This window comes from Eleutherodactylus coqui, chromosome 9 (assembly GCF_035609145.1).
Source record: "Eleutherodactylus coqui strain aEleCoq1 chromosome 9, aEleCoq1.hap1, whole genome shotgun sequence".
NCBI lineage: Eukaryota > Metazoa > Chordata > Amphibia > Anura > Eleutherodactylidae > Eleutherodactylus > Eleutherodactylus coqui.
The window spans coordinates 15,031,368-15,051,527 of NC_089845.1; the positions used below are offsets into that span (position 1 = coordinate 15,031,368).

The following is a 20,160-nucleotide window of genomic DNA, read 5'->3' on the forward strand; positions in this document are numbered from 1 at the left end:
TTTTTGGCATTTGTATCAATTTAAAAACAGTTTTTTTTGTACAGCACACAGAGGAATGAAGACTTTCACCCCAAAATGGATACCCCTGTTTGTCCCGTGTTCAGAACCATACCCCTTGTGGCCCTAATCTACTTAAAGGACACATGGCTAGGCCTATAATGGAAGGAGCACCAGTTGGATTTCAGGGTACAACGGAATAAATTCCAGGCCCCATTGCCCACTTATAGAGCCATTGAGCGTCTAAAAGATAAAGAACCCCCTCAAATGACCCCATTTTAAAAACTAGACCCCTTAATGAATTGATCTAGGGGTGTACTGCGTATTTTGACCCCACAGTTTTTGAATAAATCTAAGCAAAGCAGAAGGAAAAAAATACATTTTTCATTTTTTTGGCAATTTTGTCAATTTAAAAACTGTTTTTTTTGTACAGTTTACATAGAAATGAAGACCTTCACCCCAAAATGGATACCCCCTTTTGTCCCGTGTTCAAAAACATACCCATTGTGGCCCTAATCTACTTATAGGACACATGGTTAGGCCTGTAATGCAGGGAACACCCGTTGGATTTCAGGGCAGAACTGAATAAATTCAAGGCCCCATTGTTCATTTGTACGGAATAAAAATTGACTCCCTAAAAATCCCCCGCTTCTCCCCCACACACTCTGCGCCCTTTTCGGCGTTCCCCAAATCTTAGATAAAAGTAATAATGTGAACTGTGGTATTTCCGAAGACAGGGGTAATTACGGAGGCTGGTTGGGATGGGTACATGGGGCAATAAAACCGTGCATCCCCCCTCCTCTCATGCTTTTTGGGGGTCATTTCTTGACCTCAGTGGTGGGTAAAGGGTGTAAAAAGTGGCGCTCTGTGAGTCTCCGTAAGCTTGATGAGGCGCGGCGGTCTCGCACAGAAGATGCTCAACAAGCTGCTCCTGGAACTGCAGGAAGGCGAGTGTTCCTGGGGCTTCTTGTAAATTGCGTATTACAGGTAGCGGTCTGAATAACGCCGGGCTCACACGGCCGTAGGTGGAATCCGCTTGCGGAGGCCCGCAGCGGATCCCAGCTGTGAGCCCGGCTGTGTCCCTGTGTACGGCCGCCTATTGTACTGCGCATAACTGCCTACTCACACGGGCGGTCATTCGCAGTACTTTTTTTAAATTTGTATTTCCCGCACAGTCGCTTAGCGATGACCCGGGTACCCGCAGCCCGTATACAACGTAGTTGCGTATGGGTTGCGAGTATATCCATGACCATGGAGCACAATGGGCTCTATGTTGCGGATAGCCGCCGTAAAATAGAACCTGCTGCGTTCTCTTTTCTCCGAGTGGATTACGCAATTCCGACCTGCTAATGTGAGCGGAATTGTGTAATCCAATGCGCTTCATCTGCGTATTACCACGGATCAGACGCATGCGGAATCCGTAATTCCTATCCGGTCATGTGAGACCGGCCTAAGGTAGATCGCTACCTTTTTATCACGTGACGGGGACCGCTCAACCCGTCAATGCTCCAGGCTTTCGGCGACCGTTGGTCGCTGGGAGCAAAGAGATTTTAAATTTCCTGTGCTCCCCGACTCCTGTGCATGTGTTCGCTGTTTTGCCGGCGGTCGCATGTGCAGAATCCGGGTAAGTTCACGGAGGAAGATCGCGTCGGGGTGCAAATACGGAGGCCTCCGGTAAAAAGTTTCATCTCCTCTCACCGATCGCATCGGTGAGGGGAGATGAAGCTTCACCTTTTTTTTACTTTTACGTGATCGCCATTATCCATTGGATAACGGCGAACACGTGACGAGGAACCGCTCACCGCGGCCCCCCGTGAAATCTTCAGGCTCTCGGCTAAGTTTTGTAGCCAGGAGCAGGGAGATTTTAAATTATCCTGGCAATCCACGGCTTTTGCGCATGCATCCGCCATTTTGGCGACGGGCGCGTGCGCAGAAGCTGGGGTAAGGTCCGCGGATAAATCCGTGGGCCTTAGGTACGTCATTTCATCCTCCCTCACGGATATGATCCGTGGGGGGAGATGAAACGCAAGCTTTTTTAACTTTTTTAAACTTTTTAAAACTTTTTTAAACCTTTTTTTTTTACTTTTACACTTTTTTTTTCACTTTTTACACTTTTTTTTTAAACTTTACATGATCACTGTCATCCATTGGATAATAGTGATCATGTCCCCGGTATAATCTCTCTGTTCCTGGCTACACATGGCAGCCAAGAGCAGAGGGATTTTAAATTTCCCGGGGCTCGAGCCCGTCTGCGCACGCGCCCGATGTCAATCATCGGGTGCGCATGCGCAGATGGGGATTCGGGTCCCGGGACATCGGGGAGGACTTAGGTGAGTATTTTCACCTCCCCTCATGGATCCGATCCATGAGGGGAGGTGAAACTGACTTTTTTTTAAAAACTTTTTCGCAATCACCGCTATCCAATGGTTAGCGGCGATCGCGGGCCCGTGGACCGCTCACCGCAGCCCCCGGTAACACCTCCTGGTTCCCGGCTACCTTCAGGAGCCGGGAGCCTGGAGATTTCAAATTTGCCGGGGGCTCCCGGGCTTCTGTGCATGCGCCTGACATCATCGCCTGGCGCGCATGCGCAGAAGACCGCCGGCGGGTCCGGGAGGACCTGATCTCCAGGGTACACCGCCGACAAGCCAGGTAAGAATTTTCAGCTGCTCTGATGGATCCGATCCATCAGGGCAGCTGAATATCTAACTTTTTAGGCACTTTTCTTTACTTTTTTGCGATCGGCGCTATCCATTGGATATCGCCGATCTCAATACCGGGGGGGACTGCCCGCATCCTGGGATGACAGCTCCATGCTGTCGGCTACCTGCGGGAGCCGACAGCATGGAGCTGTCACATCCTCAGGCCAGTGGGCATTAATCCAAAGAGGATGCATAAAACTACGTCCTCTAGGATTAAAGCCCACTTACTGAGCATGTAGTTTCCCGATGGGGCAGTCGTTAAGGGGTTAAAAAAGACAGACAAACTGGAGCAAGTTCAGAGAACAGTTACCAAGATGGTGAGCGGCCTGCAAATCATGTCCTATGAGGAACGGTTAAAGGATCTAGGAATGTTTAGCAGAAGAGAAGGCTGAGAGGAGACTTAATAGCTGTCTACAAATATCTGAAGGGCTGTCACAGTGCAGAGGGATCAGCCCTATTCTCATTTGCACAAGGAAAGACTGGAAGCAATGGGATGAAAATGAAAGGGAGGAGACACAAGTTAGATATTAGAAAAAACTTCCTGACAGTGAGGGTGATCAATGAGTGGAACAGGTTACCACAGGAGGTGGTGAGTTCTCCTTCAATGGAAGTCTTCAGACAAAGGCTGGACTGACATCTGTTTGGGATAATTTAGTGAATCCTGCACTGAGCAGGGGATTGGACCAGATGACCCTGGGGGTCCCTTCCAACTCAACCATTCTATGATTCTATGAATACAATTATTAAAAGATTCTGATTATAATTCTAAAATGATTATGATCCTGAAAGATGAGGATTCTGAAATGATTGTGAATTTTGATTTCAATAGGTTCTTTTACATTCTGTGTTTTTGCACTCAATTTTCAAGTGCACCAAAATATGTGCGAATATGCCAAAGCACCACAGGTGTCTATGGGAGTGTGCAAATGTGTTCCCCGTTCTCATAAAATTGTGCAGTGAACTGCGTGACTTTGTGGTGCTATTTGATAATACCCAGGTCTAATTAGGCACAGTTCAATCACGGCATGGCTGTCTCACACCAATGTGATAAGGCCCGGCAGTGTAGAAAGTACAGTATAATATGCAGATTCACAAGCGATAGCGCTCTCTTTACAGTGTAATTACGTCATCTGCAGGAGCCCTTAAACAAAAATTGGGGGAAAAAGGCATAGGTTAGTGTAAAATAGCAAAACAAGAGAAACTGACCTCAGCAATCTGCCACCGAGGTCAGTAATTAGTTGTACCCTTCGTGTTGTCTATGTGACATCAGCACTGGAATCCTGTAAACAAAGTCGGTGAGGAGCAGTGAAGAGGCGCTCTGGAGAGCTGCACTACTTAAATAGTAGGGAACGCTTATTTTGTAATTTTTATACCATCCCTTTGCCCCAGTTTTGTCCGATTCTTATTGGTCTATAATAATTAGGGGTGTTCCTATCTCGGCCCCTGACCCTGTCCCACCACACTTCCTCTCTGCTGGGTTTCACAGAGACAGTTGAATGTATTGTGGTGTGTTGATTCTGCAACTCTCATAGAAGTGACTGTCAGGTAAACAATTTAGCACAACCAGCTGCGCTAAACTGTATGTAACTCTCTTTATTCATTTCTATACAAACTACTGAAACAGTGAAGAACAAGCTGCTAGGCTATCTCTGTAAAACTTGGTAAACTCAGGACGCCTGGATGTGGCATACAGCAGGAAGAGGTGAGCGGGGAAGGGAACGGAAGATTCCTGACATAGCTGGGACTCGCATCTTTAGACACTTATGTCATAGCCTGTGGATATGCCATAAATATTGAAGATGGGAACACAGTTTCAGGAAAGGGAATATTTAGGGAGTAACATATATACTTACTTTTAGACCTTGTTTCCTTGTGATAGGTGCAGCTCTTAATGTGCTTACGTCTCCAGATCCTTCCATATCCTGAAACATAAGACCATTGTCTGCATGAGATAACTTTGCTCATTCCTCACACATGTAAAAAGTGGCTACAGTTGTGGTCAACATTATTGGCACTTCAGATTGTTTACTATAAGGGCTCAGTCACATGGGTGTTTTTTCGCGCATAAAAACGTTTGCACTGCGTGCGTTAAAAGCGAAGAACGTGTGATTGCGTCCATTGCCACCCATATGTTCTGCCTTTGGTGGTCACGCATTTTTTTTAACGCACGCAGTGCGAAAGTTTTTGTGCGCAAAAAAACGCCAGTGCAACTGAGCCCTAAAAAAGACAGTATCTTCAGAAATAAGTGACTATGCACTAAATTTGGAACACTAATAAATTGTAAAGTATAACTGTTAATTTTTTTTATTCTATAGAATAGGTGATTTGAAGCATTTTTGCAGTATGTTTTATTAACCTATTTTGCACATTTTTCCTTCAAAAAAAACCCTTCTGCTATGCAGCTAGGTGGAGATGTTTCTGGGGAAATCCGTATTTACCTCAGTGCACAGCAGTAGAGGGTGCTTTAGCTATGCCTGCACTGTTCTCTATATTACATTTGAAGACATAGCTCGAAAGGCGATTTACTCGAGAGAGCATCGCCTCTTTCAAGTAACCGCTGGCTCGTCCCTGAAAATTCAGGGGGCAGCGAGTAAGAGGTCACTCTCTCTCCCCCTCCTGATCCCCTCCGCAACCCCCCGCTCACCCCCGTGCCCCCCCCCCCCCGAATTTTCAGGGACGAGCCAGCAGTTACTCGAAAAAGGCGATGCTCTCTCGAGTAAATCGCCTTACCGAGTATGCTCGCTCATCTCTAGTCATTATCCATGAACATTTGAACATGAAGGAGCTATCTGCAAAGTGGGTCCCCAAATGTTTGACAACAGACCAGAAAAGCATGTGAGTGAAAACTTCCCAGTCCATTTGTCAGTGTTTCTGGACTGATAACTTCCCGGATCGACTGGTCACTATGGATGAGACCTGAATTTGTTTATCTGAAACCAAGGAGCAGTCAAGAGTGGAGGCACAGTGGTTTCCCTCGCCCAAAGACGTTCAGCCACTAAGGTGATGGTGTCTGTGTTTTGAGATAAGGAGGGCGTGCTGCTAGTGGACTACCTTCAAAATGGTTCCACCATAAATGTAAGGTATTATATTAAACTTTTGGACCAATTGAATGCAACTCTGAAGGCCAAAGGGCGCGGCAAGCTGTCCAAAGGAATCTTGTTCCTGCAAGACAACGCCTCTGCTTATACTGCACAAGCGACCACGGCAAAACTGGTGGAGCTAGGCTTCCAGCTGGTTGACCACCCGCCATATTCACCAGATCTAGCTACCTCTGACTATCATCTATTTCCAAACCTGAAGAAACACCTCAAGGGGACCAAATGTCACACCATTTCTGATGCCATGGCTGCTGCGGATGACTGGTTTGAGGCACAACCAAAATCCTTCTTTTTGCAAGGCTTACAGAACTTGGAATACTGATGTAAGAAGTGTGTTGGCATCAGTGGAGAGTATGTGGAATAAATGTAAAGTTTCATCTTCCTATCTTGTTTCTTTCTGGGTAAAGCCAAAGACTTATCAGCAGCCCCTCGTATAAAGGCATTGGCAGGGTTTTCTGGGGTGCGGCATATTTTTTCGCTAAAAACATCACTCTTGATCGTGTGAATGGGCAAGAAAATGCTGGCCTTGATCGCAGAAAATCAGCATTTCATACACTTCTACGGCGCGACCGACTCAACGCAGGAACGTATACGGTCGTGTGAAAGAGCCCGGATACTGATCACACTACACTGACTGATCATGCAATGCTAACTCCACTAATATTCTGATCTCACCACATTAACTGCATTAATATACTGATCACACTGCACTAACTACACTAATAAAATTATCACTAACACTACACTGACTGATCAGTATATTAGAGTAGTGTGGTGTGATCAGTCAGTGCAGTGTTAGTGTTGTGTGATCAGTGTATTAGTGTAGTTAGTAAAGTGTGATCTGTATAATAGTATAGTTAGTACAGTGTAATCAGTTAGTGTAGTGTTTTTATAGTGTAGTTACTGTAGTGAGATCAGCATATTAGTGTAGTTAGTAAAGTGTGATCAGTCAGTGTAGGGTTAGTGTAGTGTGATCTGTATATTAGTATAATTAGTGTAGTGTGATCTGTATAATAGTATAGTTAGTACAGTGTAATCAGTTAGTGTAGTGTTTTTATAGCCAGTAGTAGTAAAACAATAATTCAAAGCAGAAATAAGTTTAGAGCAGGAGGTACGGTACAGTGTCTCATGACATCTGTTTTTATCTTTTCTGAGAAAAAAACAAGTCTGGGTGCCAGATGTACAACGGTTATCAGAAAAAGGCTCCCCCAAGGCATGAGGTTTGGATGAATAACTGATTGTGCTAACAAGACGCTGTGACCATCTAAAATCACAAGGGAAAGAAACCAGATAACACCGGGAAAACAGATATTTGAAGGACATTTCATATATTCTCACTCTATGCGATTCCTGAACAATGCATGATTCTTAATGTTTGTCTAACCCAATGAGATTAACGCTGTGACTAATGACCCATTCCTTTCCTGTATAAAAACTCTACGTATTAATAAACGCTCAGTGTACGGCACGCCTCCTTACAGAGAGAGTCACCTGTTACCTGCCGTGGCTCATCTCTACGTATCTGAGGAAACTGATAACAGTCTCAGTGTCTAGTTCTTGGTTTCCCTGGTGTACCCAGGTACGGATTAATTTGGACCTCAAGACCTGAAAGGTCCTTAACGCCAATTGTTAAAGGCCCTTAACATTTGGCGTAGTCGGCAGGATTCTATTGATTGACGCTGATAATGACCATTGGACTACGACACAGACTTGGACTGATGATATCAGCCGTGCCAAAGTCCGAGGACTGATCACCCTCATACAGCCCGGTAAGTCACATATATACATATATATGATGTCTGCCGTTGGTCTGTTTTGGTACGTTTGATTGTAGTCTTTCTGTGGCCAGTCGTCATTTCAATGTGATATTGTTAAGTTGTCATCAATAGAGATTTTGACCTCAGGTCTTGAGTGGTCTATGACACCAGGGGACAGAATCTTTTAGGACATTATAAATTGTATTATCGAGCATACTTCTCAGGGACTTCAGAGCCTTAACACACTCATATACTGAGCCCACTATACTTACACTACCCTGGCTGATCACACAATAAAAACACTACACTAACTGATCACACTGTACTAACTATACTAATATACTGATCACACTACAAAAATACTACACTAATATACAGATCACACTACACTAACACTGCACTGACTGATCACACCACACTAACTACACTAATATACTGATCACACTACAAAAATGCTACAATAATATACAGATCACACCACACTAATGATACTAATATACAGATCACACTACACTGACTAATCACACTGTACTAACTATACTAATATACTGGAAGGAAGGATAAAATAGGTCAGCACTTCCCAATAGAAATCTATGGGTGCACGTTAAACCATTACTGCAACGTACAATAGAAGCAGAAACCAAAAAATGGCAACAGCACTCAAAATACATTTACTATCAGAGGTATACATAACTATGATAAACACTGTAACCACATTAAATAATGCAAGGTTCTTGGTATATAAATTGATCAAATCATATTTGCCCATCTATCAATGTCCAGGTGACCAAGCTTTCAGATGGGTCCTAACGCCAGGTGGTTTAATCTTAACCTGGGAAAGATGGGTGCCTACTAGAGATGAGCGAACACGTTCGGCTCCGCCCCTTTTTCGCCCGAACACCGAACTTTGCGAACACTTCAGTGTTCGGGCGAAAAAGTTCGGGGGCCGCCGTGGCAGCGCGGGGGGTGCGGCGGGGAGTGGGGGGGAGAGGGAGAGAGAGAGGGCTCCCCCCTGTTCCCCGCTACTGCCGCCCGCGCCGCCGCGCATCTCCCCGCCCCCCGGCGGCACCCGGACACTTACGCGCGAACACTGCAGTGTTCGGCAAAGCCGGTGTCCGGGTGCGGATGTGTCCGTAACGGACATGTTCGCTCATCTCTAGTGCCTACCTTTAAAAATGCTTCTCTCTTGGGACTAGGACAAATAAAGCCAGGGAAGGTAGGATACCATTTATATTGTCTAATAGCAGGGACAGAAGGTAAATGGGCGGCAAGCGTGCACGACCAGCTGGAGGCAGCAACAACCAGGGCTTATTTTTAGGCTGAAAGATTGGTCACCTGGACATTGGTAGATGGGACACTAATATCCTGATCACACTATATTAACTACACTAATATACTAATCACACTACAGTAACATTACACTGACTGATCACACTATACTAACTACAGTTCTACACTAATCACACTACACTAACACTACAATGATCACACTACACTAATACAGTGAGCACACTACACTGACTTATCACACTACAATAACTACACTAATATGCGGATGACACTACAAAACACTACACTGACTGATCACGCTGTACTAAATACATTAATAGACTGATCACCCTGACTGATCACGCTACACTAATATAAAGATCACACTACTCCAACACTATATTGACTTATCACACTGTACTAAATAGACTAATATACTGATCATGCTACACTAACACTACACTGATTGATCACACTGTACTAACCAGAGGTGTAACATGAAGCTCCTGGGCCCCAATGCAAAACCCGGAACGGGACCCCCAACTAGAATGCTTTATTCATAGCACTGGGCTCCCTATATGGAGTAGAGAGGCTTATGGGCCCCCCTAAGGCTCCTGGGCCCGGGTGCACCCGCATCCCCTATAGTTACGCCCCTGGTACTAACTATACTGATATACTGATAACCCTACATAGAGATAAGTGAGCAAAATCTGTACTCGAGAGAGCATCACCTTTTCGAGTACCTGCTGGCTCATCCCTGAAGATTCGGGGGGGCCACGGAGGTGAGCAGGGAACTGCAGAGGGGATCGGGAGGGAGAGAGAGAGGGATCTCTCTCACTCTCCCCCCCCCCCGCTCCCCCTCGCTGCCCTGCGCCCCCAGACCCCCGCAGCCCCCCCGAATCTTCAGGGACGAGCCAGCAGGTACTCACAAAAAGCCGATGCTCTCTCTCGAGTATATATCGCCTTACCGAGTATGCTCGCTCATCTCTAACCCTACACTAATATACAGATCACACTACACTAACATTATACTGACTGATCAAACTACACTAACAGTACAATCATATACTGATCAAACTACACTAATATACTGTTCACATAGTACTAACACTGCACTGTCTGATCACACTACGCTAACACTGACTACACTTTTGAAAGAATTGTCCTTTCACAACTGTTTACAGTACTAACACAAATTTATTAATAATAAAAGCTTTTGCTTCACTGGTTCAAATTAGCATGAAGCAGTTTTTTTTTGTTTCACCGAACAGGACTATCTGGTGTTTAGTATTAGTTGATCTGAGCATTTTACATTTAAAACAGTAATTGTTAGTAGATCTCACCTCAAATCCAAATGCATATGCAGGCCCTGGTGGTCCTGGAGGCCCAGGAGGTCCTTGGGGACCTCTCTTTCCAGTAGTACCTTCTTTTCCTTGGATCCCATCAGCTCCAGGTAAACCTTGAGGCCCAATCTCCCCCTGCAGAGAAATACATATAGTATTGTAAGCCTCTTCTCGTAGATCTACTAATGGAGAGATATTGCTGTAGTTTTCCTCACTTCCCTCTCCTAAATATCTTCTATATATTGTTTTATCTTACATACAGTCATGGCCAAAAGTTTTGAGACTGACACAAACTTTCATTTTACTGAATTTTGTGGCTTCAATGCTTTAAGATCTTTCAGGGCTTAAGCAGACGAATGTGTTACGCCACGATTTTGCATGTGGGAAGATCCCGAGTGCATAATGCTGACAGTCAAACCCATTGATTTTTATAGGCCCATACTCACTCTTTTTGTGCCCATTATTTTCTAGGGCACAAAAGAATAGGACATGCTTTATCCCGTGCGTGCTTACGCACCAAAGAGCCCCAGAAAGATTTATGAGAAGTGCGCAAACATCCACATCTGCCATGACCCTTTTTTGTAAAGGCTTTTGCAATTCAACCTGATATGCTGAACAACAGTTTCTGGGCCAAATTTTGACTGATGGCAACCCATTCTTGTCTAATCGGTGCTTGGAGTTTATCACAATTTCTGTGTTTTGATTGTCCACCCACTTTTTGAGAATTGACCACAGGTTCTCAATGAGATTGAAATCTAAGGAGTTTCGTGGCCGTGGTCCCACTTACTTAGCATTTTTGCCTTGTGAAATGGTGCTCCATCATGCTGTAAAAAGCATTGTTGATGACTAAGATGCTCCTGGATCATTGGGATAAGTTGCTCTTGTAGGATGTTTAGATCCCATTTTTTATTTATGGCAAGGTTCTTAGACAAAATTATGAGCGAGTCCACTGCCCTGGATGAAAAACAGCCCAACACATGAACTCAAGATGCTTTACTGTTAGTACGACACAGGACGCATGGCAGCGCTCCATTTCCTTCTCCAGAGTTTCCTTCAAACAGTCTGAGGAGGGCTTCATCAGAGAAAATAACTACCCGAGTCATCTGAAGTCCCATCCCCATACAGTGTGATGAAGCCCCATGCAGACTGTTTGGGAGATCTAAAACTACAATGAGTCCTGTAACAGTAAATACAAAGGGAGTAAATAAGAAGCAAGTGCTGGAGCTCCTTCTGCTGCTATTGTGCAGGAAGGATAGCTTTCTTTATAGGAAACAATACATTAAATAAACTAAGGTTCTGCCAAACCGCTAATGGCAAACAGTTTGTATCAGAGCACATTAATTAGATTCAAAGGAAATGTTAAAATTTCTGGACATGGAGGCGCAACCCTTATGAAATTGTGTTCAAGTAGTTAGTTTTACCCGGTTCTTCTTTATTAAGGACTAGCTGATATATCTGGCTATGCCCTAGTTAATTTGGTGCAGGCGTTTACCTGTTCGCATAGAAAATTTTATGAAGTGGTTGTTACTTCAGAGGAACACATAGAATAGCGTTAGATTCTCCTCAGACTGCATGTACCAATGTCTCTCTGCAGAATGTGCCACCCCTCCCACTCGCCTCACTTTTGACCCTTAAAGGTAATGTCCCTTTTTATTCAAATTTACCCCCAGACTTGAGGTTTCAGCATCTTCTTAGCCTTAAAGACATCCTCAATCCATACAGTCTATGGCCACTTCTTTATGTACCTTACAGCCTTTCAGTATATGCACACAGAGGTGAGGTAGATTCTCCTCAGTATATACACAGAAAGGTGAGGTAGATTCTTCTCAATATATGCACATAGGTCAGTTCGATTTTCCTCAGTATATACACATAGGTGTAATGTAGATTCTCCTCAGGTTGCATGTACTGATGTCTGTTTGCAGAATGTGCCACCTCTCCCACTCTATTCACTTTAACCCTTTTTTAAATTTAAATTTAACCCCAGACTGGGAGGTAACATAGTAACATAGTATGTTAGGCCGAATGAAGACAATTTCCATCAAGTTCAGCCAGTTTCAACCCCATTGTTGATCCAGATGAAGGCAAAAACTCCGAAAGGCAGAAGCCAATTAGCCCATTCGGGGAAAAATTCTTTCCCAACTCCAAAATGGCAGTCAGAATAATCCTTGGATCAACTTTTAATAGTTCCTACCTAAATGTAAGACCCGGAACAACAACCCACTGGTCACCTAATATCTATATCCTGTAATATCCTTCCACTCAAGACAGACATCTAGTCCCCTCTTAAACTTCGCAATGGATTTTGCCATCACGACATCCTCAGGCAGAGAGTTCCACGGTCTCAGTGCTCTTACAGTAAAGAACCCCCTTTTATGTTGGTGATGAAACCTGCTTTCTTCTAGACGTAGCGGATGCCTTCTTGTTACCGTCACAGTCCTGGGTATAAACAGATCATGGGAGAGATCCTTGTATTGTCCCTTCATGTATTTATAGATCGTTATTTGGTCGCCCCTTAAGCGTCTTTTTTCCAGGGTGAATAATCCTAATACTCTTTCTGGGTATTCTAGTCCTCTCATTCCGTTTATTAATTTAATTGCCCTTCTTTGAACGCCCTGAAGCACTGCAATATCTTTTTTGAGCACCAGTATCCAGAACTGTACACAGTATTCCATGTGAGGCCTGACAAGTGCCTTGTATAATGGAAGAATAATGTTCCCGTCCTTCGCCCCTATACCTCTTTTAATTCACCCCAAGACTTTATTAGCTTTTGCACTAGCTCCAGTTAAATCTACAGTCCACTAGTACCCCCATGTCTTTTTCCATATCACTTTTCCCTATCAGTACCCCATTTAGTTTATATTGGTGACATCTGTTTCTCCTGCCCATATGCATAACCTTACATTTTATCAGCATTAAACTTCATATGCCATTTTTCTGCCCAAGCTCCTAGCTGCACATTGTCCTCAGGTGCATTAATTATTTTGCATAATTTTGTGTCATTTGCAAATATTGATATTTTACTGTGCAGTCCCTTTATCAGGTCGTTGATAAATATATTGAACAGAATGGGGTTTGGTACCGAACCCTGTTGCAGCCTACTAGTGACGGGTTGCAGACCCTTATTAGCTTTAAAGGCATGCTCCATCCCTGCAGTCCATGACTGGGGTGAAGTTATTTTCTTTGATGTAGCCCTCCTTATGTACTTTACAGCCTTTCAGTATATACACATAGAGGGATGGTATATTCTCCTCAGTATATACACAGAGGTCAGTTGCATTGTTCTCACTATATACACATAGAGTTCAGTTATATTCTTTTCAGCATATACACAGAGGTGAGATAGATTCTCTGCAGTATACAAATTATTTCCCTAGGCTTTATGGTTTTAAGAAAAGAACTATGTCCTATATTGTGGATTTTCAGTTTTTTTTACACTTAGAATTGAATATTGAAGTTGAATTGAACATAGGACAAAGAACAGTTGTGGCAAATTTCATGCTTGTGTGGTTCACATGTGTTATTAGTAGAGATGAGCGAGCATACTCGTCCGAGTATTAGGGTTTCGAGATACTCGTTATTCGAGACAAGCACCACGCCGTACTCGAGTCAATTACATTTACTTCCTTGAAATGTTAGCGTCATTTTCTGGCCAATAGACAATAGGGAACGCATTACAATTTCCTCCAGTGACGTTCCAGCCCTATCCCACCCCCCTGCAGTGAGTGGTTGGCGAGATCAGGTGATCACCGAGTATTTAAATCTTTCCCGCCCGCTGCTTGCCTAAGACACACGCTGGCAAAGATTAAGGAGGGTGCTGTTGCTATAGTTAGAGTGTTAGCATCTTCAAGAGCCCCAACGGTCCTTCTTAGCGCCACATCTCACCGTGTGCATTACTGTTGCGGCTGCCGTGAGCAGTTTTGCACATTTTTTTTTTATATCGGACGTGCAGGCTATAGCGTTCTCAGGCTGCAGTCTGTACTACGTAGTATAGGGGCAGTATTGATCAGGCAGGGACAGTGGGTAGTGTATAAGAACCCCAACGGTCCTTCTTAGGGCCACATCTTACCGTGTGCATTACTGTTGTGGCTGCTAGGAGCAGTTTTGCACCAATGTTTTTTTTCATCTTGGGCTCTGCAGACTATTGCTTTGTCAGTCTGCAGCCAATTATACAGAGTATAGGGGAAGTATTGGTGAGGCAGGGACAATACTAGTGTGGAATCCTGTCTAGAAGAACCACAGCGGTCCTTCTTAGGGCTACATCTTACAGTGTGCATTAGTGTTGTGGCTGCTAGGAGCAGTTTTGCACCAATTTTTTTTTTCATCGTGGGCTCTGCAGACTATTGCCTTCTCAGTCAGCAGCCAATTATACAGAGTATAGGGGCAGTATTGGTGAGGCAGGGACAGTGCTACTGTAAAATCCTGTCAACAAGTACCCCAAAAAAGCACCTGTTTAGGGCTACCTGTGACCGTGTGCATGTAACTCCGTGGCTGCTGGTAGTCGTAGTACCTCATTATTGCACAGATAGGCGTGCTTGCAGGCTTCTGTATTATTTTTTTCCTGGCTGCAGTTTGCGTTACATAAGCGCTGTCTCCCTCCAACTGCACGCCAATAATTCAAAAATTTTTTACACCGCTGTGTGTCTGGCGTCAACTACACGCACAGCGGATGGAGACAGCCCCCGATAGAGGGAAACTCAGATAGACGTAATGTAGCCTGCATTGCATTTCCCAAAAATTAAAAAAATATATACTTTTTACGGCTAGCTGTGACTCTCTGCATTTCACAGCGTGGTTACTGTGAGGTCAGGTGTATCAGTATTGCATATTGCACAGCTAGGCGTGCTTGCAAGCTTCCAAATTTTTTTTCCTGACTGCAGTTTGCGTTACATAAGCGCTGTCTCACTCCAACTGCACGCCAATAATTCAAAAACTTTTTACACCGCTGTGTGTCTGCCGTCAACTGCACGCACGGCGACAGCCGCCAATAGAGGGAAACTCAGAAAGAGTCATGGTTTCTTGGCCTTGTAAGGCCACCTCCTCCTCCTGCTTGGGGTCAGGGGGTCAGCAATGCGCATCATGTATTTTCTCTCGTGTTACCACAGTTATTGGAGAAACTTGTTTGGGCCAAAGGAGAGGAGAGCAACTGCATTAACGTTACAGGGGTCTGCCTATACTTCAGCTGCAGAAATGTTACAGGGGTCTGCCAATACCGCAGCTAGATAAATGTTACTGGGGTCAGTCTATACTGCTGCAACTAAAATGTTACTGGGGTCTGTCTATACTGTAACTACAGAAATGTTACTGGGATCTACCTAGACTTCTGCAACATAACTGTTATTGGGGTCAGCTTATACGTTTGCTACAGGAATACTACAGGGGTCTGTGCATAGTATGGCTGCACTAAGTTTTCACATTGCGGTGTTCTACCTATCTGCCCCCCCCCCCCCCAAAAAAAACCCAGTGTGACTGGGGCATGCAGTTCTGGCCGACACCTACCTGTATTTTATCTGACAGTAGCTCTGCTATCCTGGGCACTGCAATGGGATACAGTAATGTACCGTCAGTGGGTTCCAGGGAGCCACCCGTGCTGTGGGTGCACACAGAATTCCCATAGCCGAGTTGTACCTGCCGGTGACTATTAATAAAAAAAAACACCAGTCTGACTGGGGCATGCAGTGTGGGCCGAAGCCCACCTGTATTTTATCTGACGTTAGCTCTGCGGTCCGGGGCACTGCAATGGGATTTATTTAGGTTCCACCGGTGGCTTCCTGGGGCCCACCCATGCTGTGGGTGCACACGGAATTCCCATTGCGGAGTTGTACCTGCTTGTGACTATTTACCCAGTCTGACTGGGGCATGCAGTGTGGGCCAAAGCCCACCTGTATTTTATCTGACGTTAGCTCTGCTGTCCGGGGCACTGCAATGGGATTTATTTAGGTTCCGCCGGTGGCTTCCTGGGGCCCACCCATGCTGTGGGTGCACACGGAATTCCCATAGGGAAGTTGTACCTGCCTGTGACTATTTTTCAAAAACCTCAGTCTGACTGGGGCATGCAATGTGGGCCGAAGCCCACCTGTACTTTATCTGACGTTAGCTCAGCTGTCCGGGGCACTGCAATGGGATTTATTTATGTACCGCCGTGGCTTCCTGGCACCCATGCATGCTGTGGGTGCACACAGAATTCCCATTGCGGAGTTGTACCTGCCTGTGACTATTAATTAAAAAAACCCAGTTTGACTGGGGCATGCAGTGTGGGCCAAAGGCCACCTGTATTTTCTCTCACGTTAGCTCAGCTATTCGGGGCACTGCAATGGGACAAACTAGAGGAGCAATACACCGCTAATGAGACGTTCACAGCTATGCTAGCATTGGAGTCCGCTGTAGGCCCGCGATTGCTGAAGGTTTGTGCAGAGGCCTATGTCCAGGGTGCAGTGAAAGTCCGCTTCCTGCCTACGATTGCTGAAGCTGTGGGACGAGGCCTATGTCGTCGGCGTGGTGCAAGTCTGCCATGTTTGGCTGCTCTGATTTATTTATTGTTCATGTCTTGGGTTGCCTAGGACCCACCTATGCTGTTGGTGCACACTTAGTTCCCATCGCAGTGTTTGACCTGTCTGGCACAAAGACACTGACTGACTTGGGGGCAGAGTGCAGATGGCTTTCGAGCATCGCGGAACGTTTGACTGGAGCATCGCGGAACGTTTGACTCGTGCAACGAGCACCCAAGCATTTTGGTGCTCGTTCATCTCTAGTTATTAGCTACATTACATGGGGGGTAGGGTCACTTATCTTCACACTTAGAATTGAATAATCAAGTTGCATCCCTTTTACTTTTCGTATTTAGGACCTAAATAACGGTTTTGCCAAATTTGACGTCTGTAAGACACCAAGGAGTTAGAGAATTGGATTAGATACATAACATGGGGGAGTCACTTACTTTTGCACTTAAAATTGAATAACCAGGTTGCAACCCCTTTACTTTTCCTACTTAGGATTTAATGAATGGTCTAGCTAAATTCCACTTTTGAAACACCAGGAAGCTACATAACATTGGGGGGGGGGGTCACTTACTTTTGCACTTAGAATTGATCAAATTGCGAGCACCCTACTGTTTCTGTTTACGACCTAATGAATGCTCGTTCTGAATTTCAAGTTTGTGCACTACATACGTGTGTTATTATTTTCATTACACAGGGGATCCCTTACTTTTGCACTTAGAATTGAATAATCAAGTCGTGACCCTTCATTTTCCTATTTATGATCTAAAGATTAGGCATGACAAATTTCATGCTTGTACAACACCGGGAATTTAGAGACTCAGATTAGGTACATTACATAATGGGTCACTTACTTTGGCACTTAGCATTAAATAATTGAGTTGTGACCCCTTTACTGTTCGTATCTAGGGCCTAAAAATGGTTGTGTCAAATTTCACATGTGTAGGACACCGGGAAGTTACATAGAATATATAGAATGAGTATAACACAGAAGGTCACATACTTGTGCACTTAGAATTGGGAAATCAAGTTGCGACCCCTTTACTTTTCCTATATAGGACGTAAAGAATGGTCGTGCCAAATTTCATGCTAGTATGACAAAAGGAAGTAACATAACATAGGGGTTTACTTACTTTTGCACTGAGAATTGAATAATCAAGTTGTAACCCCTTTGCTTCTTCTATATAGGACCTAAAGATTGGTTTCACCAAATTTCATGTTTGTACAACACTGGGAAGTCAGAGAATTGGATTAGGATCTGGGGGTATTAGTGGATAATAGACTAAACTGGAGTAACCAATGCCAGTCAGCCGCTGCAAAGGCAAATAAAGTCTTGGGGTGCATCAAAAGAGGTATAGGGGCGAAGGACGAGAACATTATCCTTCCATTATATAAGGCACTTGTCAGACCTCACATGGAATACTGCGTACAATTCTGGACACCGGTGCTCAGGAAAGATGTCACAGTGCTTGAGGGGGTTCAAAGAAGAGCGACTAAACTAATACATGGAATGACGGGACTGGAATACCCAGAGAGGCTGTCCAAATTGGGACTATTTACTCTAGAAAAAAGAAGGTTAAGAGGCGACCAAATAACCATGTATAAGTACATGAGGAGACAACACATGGATCTCTCCCGCGATCTGTTTACACCCAGGACCACGACGGTAACAAGAGGACATCCGCTACGATTAGAGGAAAGTAGGTTTCACCACCAACACAGAAAGGGGTTCTTTACTGTAAGAGCAGTTAGACTGTGGAACTCTCTACCGGAGGAAGTGGTGATGGCAAAATCCATAGAGGAGTTTAAAAGGGGACTTGATGTCTTTCTGGAGAAGAAGGATATTACATGATATAAATATTAGGTTAAGTGTCAATCCTGGTATATAGGCAGGTAGGAACTATTAGGGGTTGATCCAGGGAACAGTCTGATTGCCATTAGGGAGTCGGGAAGGAATTTTTTCCCCAAAAGGGCTAATTGACTTCTGGCCTTGGGGTTTTTTGCCTTCCTCTGGATCAACACAGTAGGATAGACAGGCTGGACTAGATGGACAATGTCTTCATTCGGCCTTACATACTATGTTACTATGTTACATTACATAGGGGGTCACTTAGTTTTGCACTTAGCATTAAATAATCAAGTTGTGACCCCGTTACTTTCCTTATTTAGCACCTATAGAATGGTCGTGCCAAATTTCAGGTTTGTACAACACCGGGAAGTTAGAGAATTAGATTAAAAACATTACACAGTGGGTCATTTAGTTTTGCACTCACAATTGAATAATCAAGTTGAGACCTTTACGTCTCCTATATAGGACCTAAATATTGGTTGCGCCAAATTTCATATTTTTACAACAGCTGGAAGTTAGAGACTTAGTTTAGGTACATTACATAGGGGTTCACTAACATTTAGACTTAGCAACGAATAATCAAGTTGTGACCTTCTTACTTTTCCAATTTAGGACCTAAAGAATGGTTGAGCCAAATTTCACATTTGTACGACACTGGGAAGGTACATAACATAGGGGGTCATTACTTTTGTGCTTAGAATTGAATAATAAGCTATCGTGGTCAGAAGATGTAGGCAGAATTTTTTTTTAAAGATATTTTGTTTTTTAAAAGTTGTACAGCAAAAAAAAGGAAAAAAGGCAGTATATAAATTTTGTATCAACGTAATTGTGCTGACCCACAGAATAAAGGTGGGATGTTGGCATTTTTGCTGTACTATGCATGCGGTAAAAACAAGATTCCCCCAAAGCAATGTCAGAAGTTCAGGTTTTTTTTCCATTTCATTCCACTTTTAAAAATCAGTACATTATACGGTACATTAAATAGTACCATGAAAAAATAAAACTCATCCCACAAAAGGCTGCCTTCACATTGGCGAGAAAATTGCGCAAGATTTGTGAGCTGTGAGCGTAAGATTCACTAAATCATCCCAGACAGATATTTGACCAGTCTTTGTTTGAAAACTTCCATTGAAGGAGAACTCACCACCTCCCGTGGCAACCTGTTCCACTCATTGATCATCCTGTCAGGAAGTTTTTTCTAATATCTAATTTGTGTCTCCTCCCTTTCAGTTTCATCCCATTGCTTCTAGTCTTTCCTTGTGCAAATGAGAATTGGGCTGATCCCTCTGCATTTTGACAGCCCTTCAGATATTTGTAGACAGCTATTAAGTCTCCTCTCAGCCTTCTTTTTGGCAAGCGAAACATTCCCAGATCCTTTAACCGTTCCTTACAGGACATGATTTGCAGACCGCTCACCATCTTGGTAGCTGTTCACTGAACTTTCTCCAGTTTGTATGAGGTTTTTTTAAGTGGGGTGCCTTTTTGGCTGCTGCACCACATTATTGACTCATGTTCTTTCTATGATCTATTAGTATACCCAAGTCTTTTTCACATGTCCTGCTGCTTAGCCCAATTCCTCCCATTCTGTATGTGCTTTTTAAATTTTTCTTGCCCAGATGTAGGACTTTGCATTTCTCCTTGTTAAATACCA

The 20,160-nt window shown here is 44.1% G+C and overlaps 1 protein-coding gene across 4 annotated transcripts in view; it reads right to left on the bottom strand.

The window, feature by feature from the left end:
- The window catches only part of COL15A1 (collagen type XV alpha 1 chain), a 638,286-nt gene that overhangs the window by 259,124 nt on the left and 359,002 nt on the right, over positions 1-20,160 (bottom strand). For all 4 annotated transcript variants that reach the window (XM_066579143.1, XM_066579144.1, XM_066579146.1 and 1 more), the window contains exons 16-17: positions 10,164-10,298; positions 4,550-4,618 (exon numbers count right to left, since the gene is read on the bottom strand). In XM_066579143.1, coding sequence (XP_066435240.1) covers positions 4,550-4,618; positions 10,164-10,298 — 204 coding nt within the window. The remainder of the gene's footprint in view (positions 1-4,549; positions 4,619-10,163; positions 10,299-20,160) is intronic.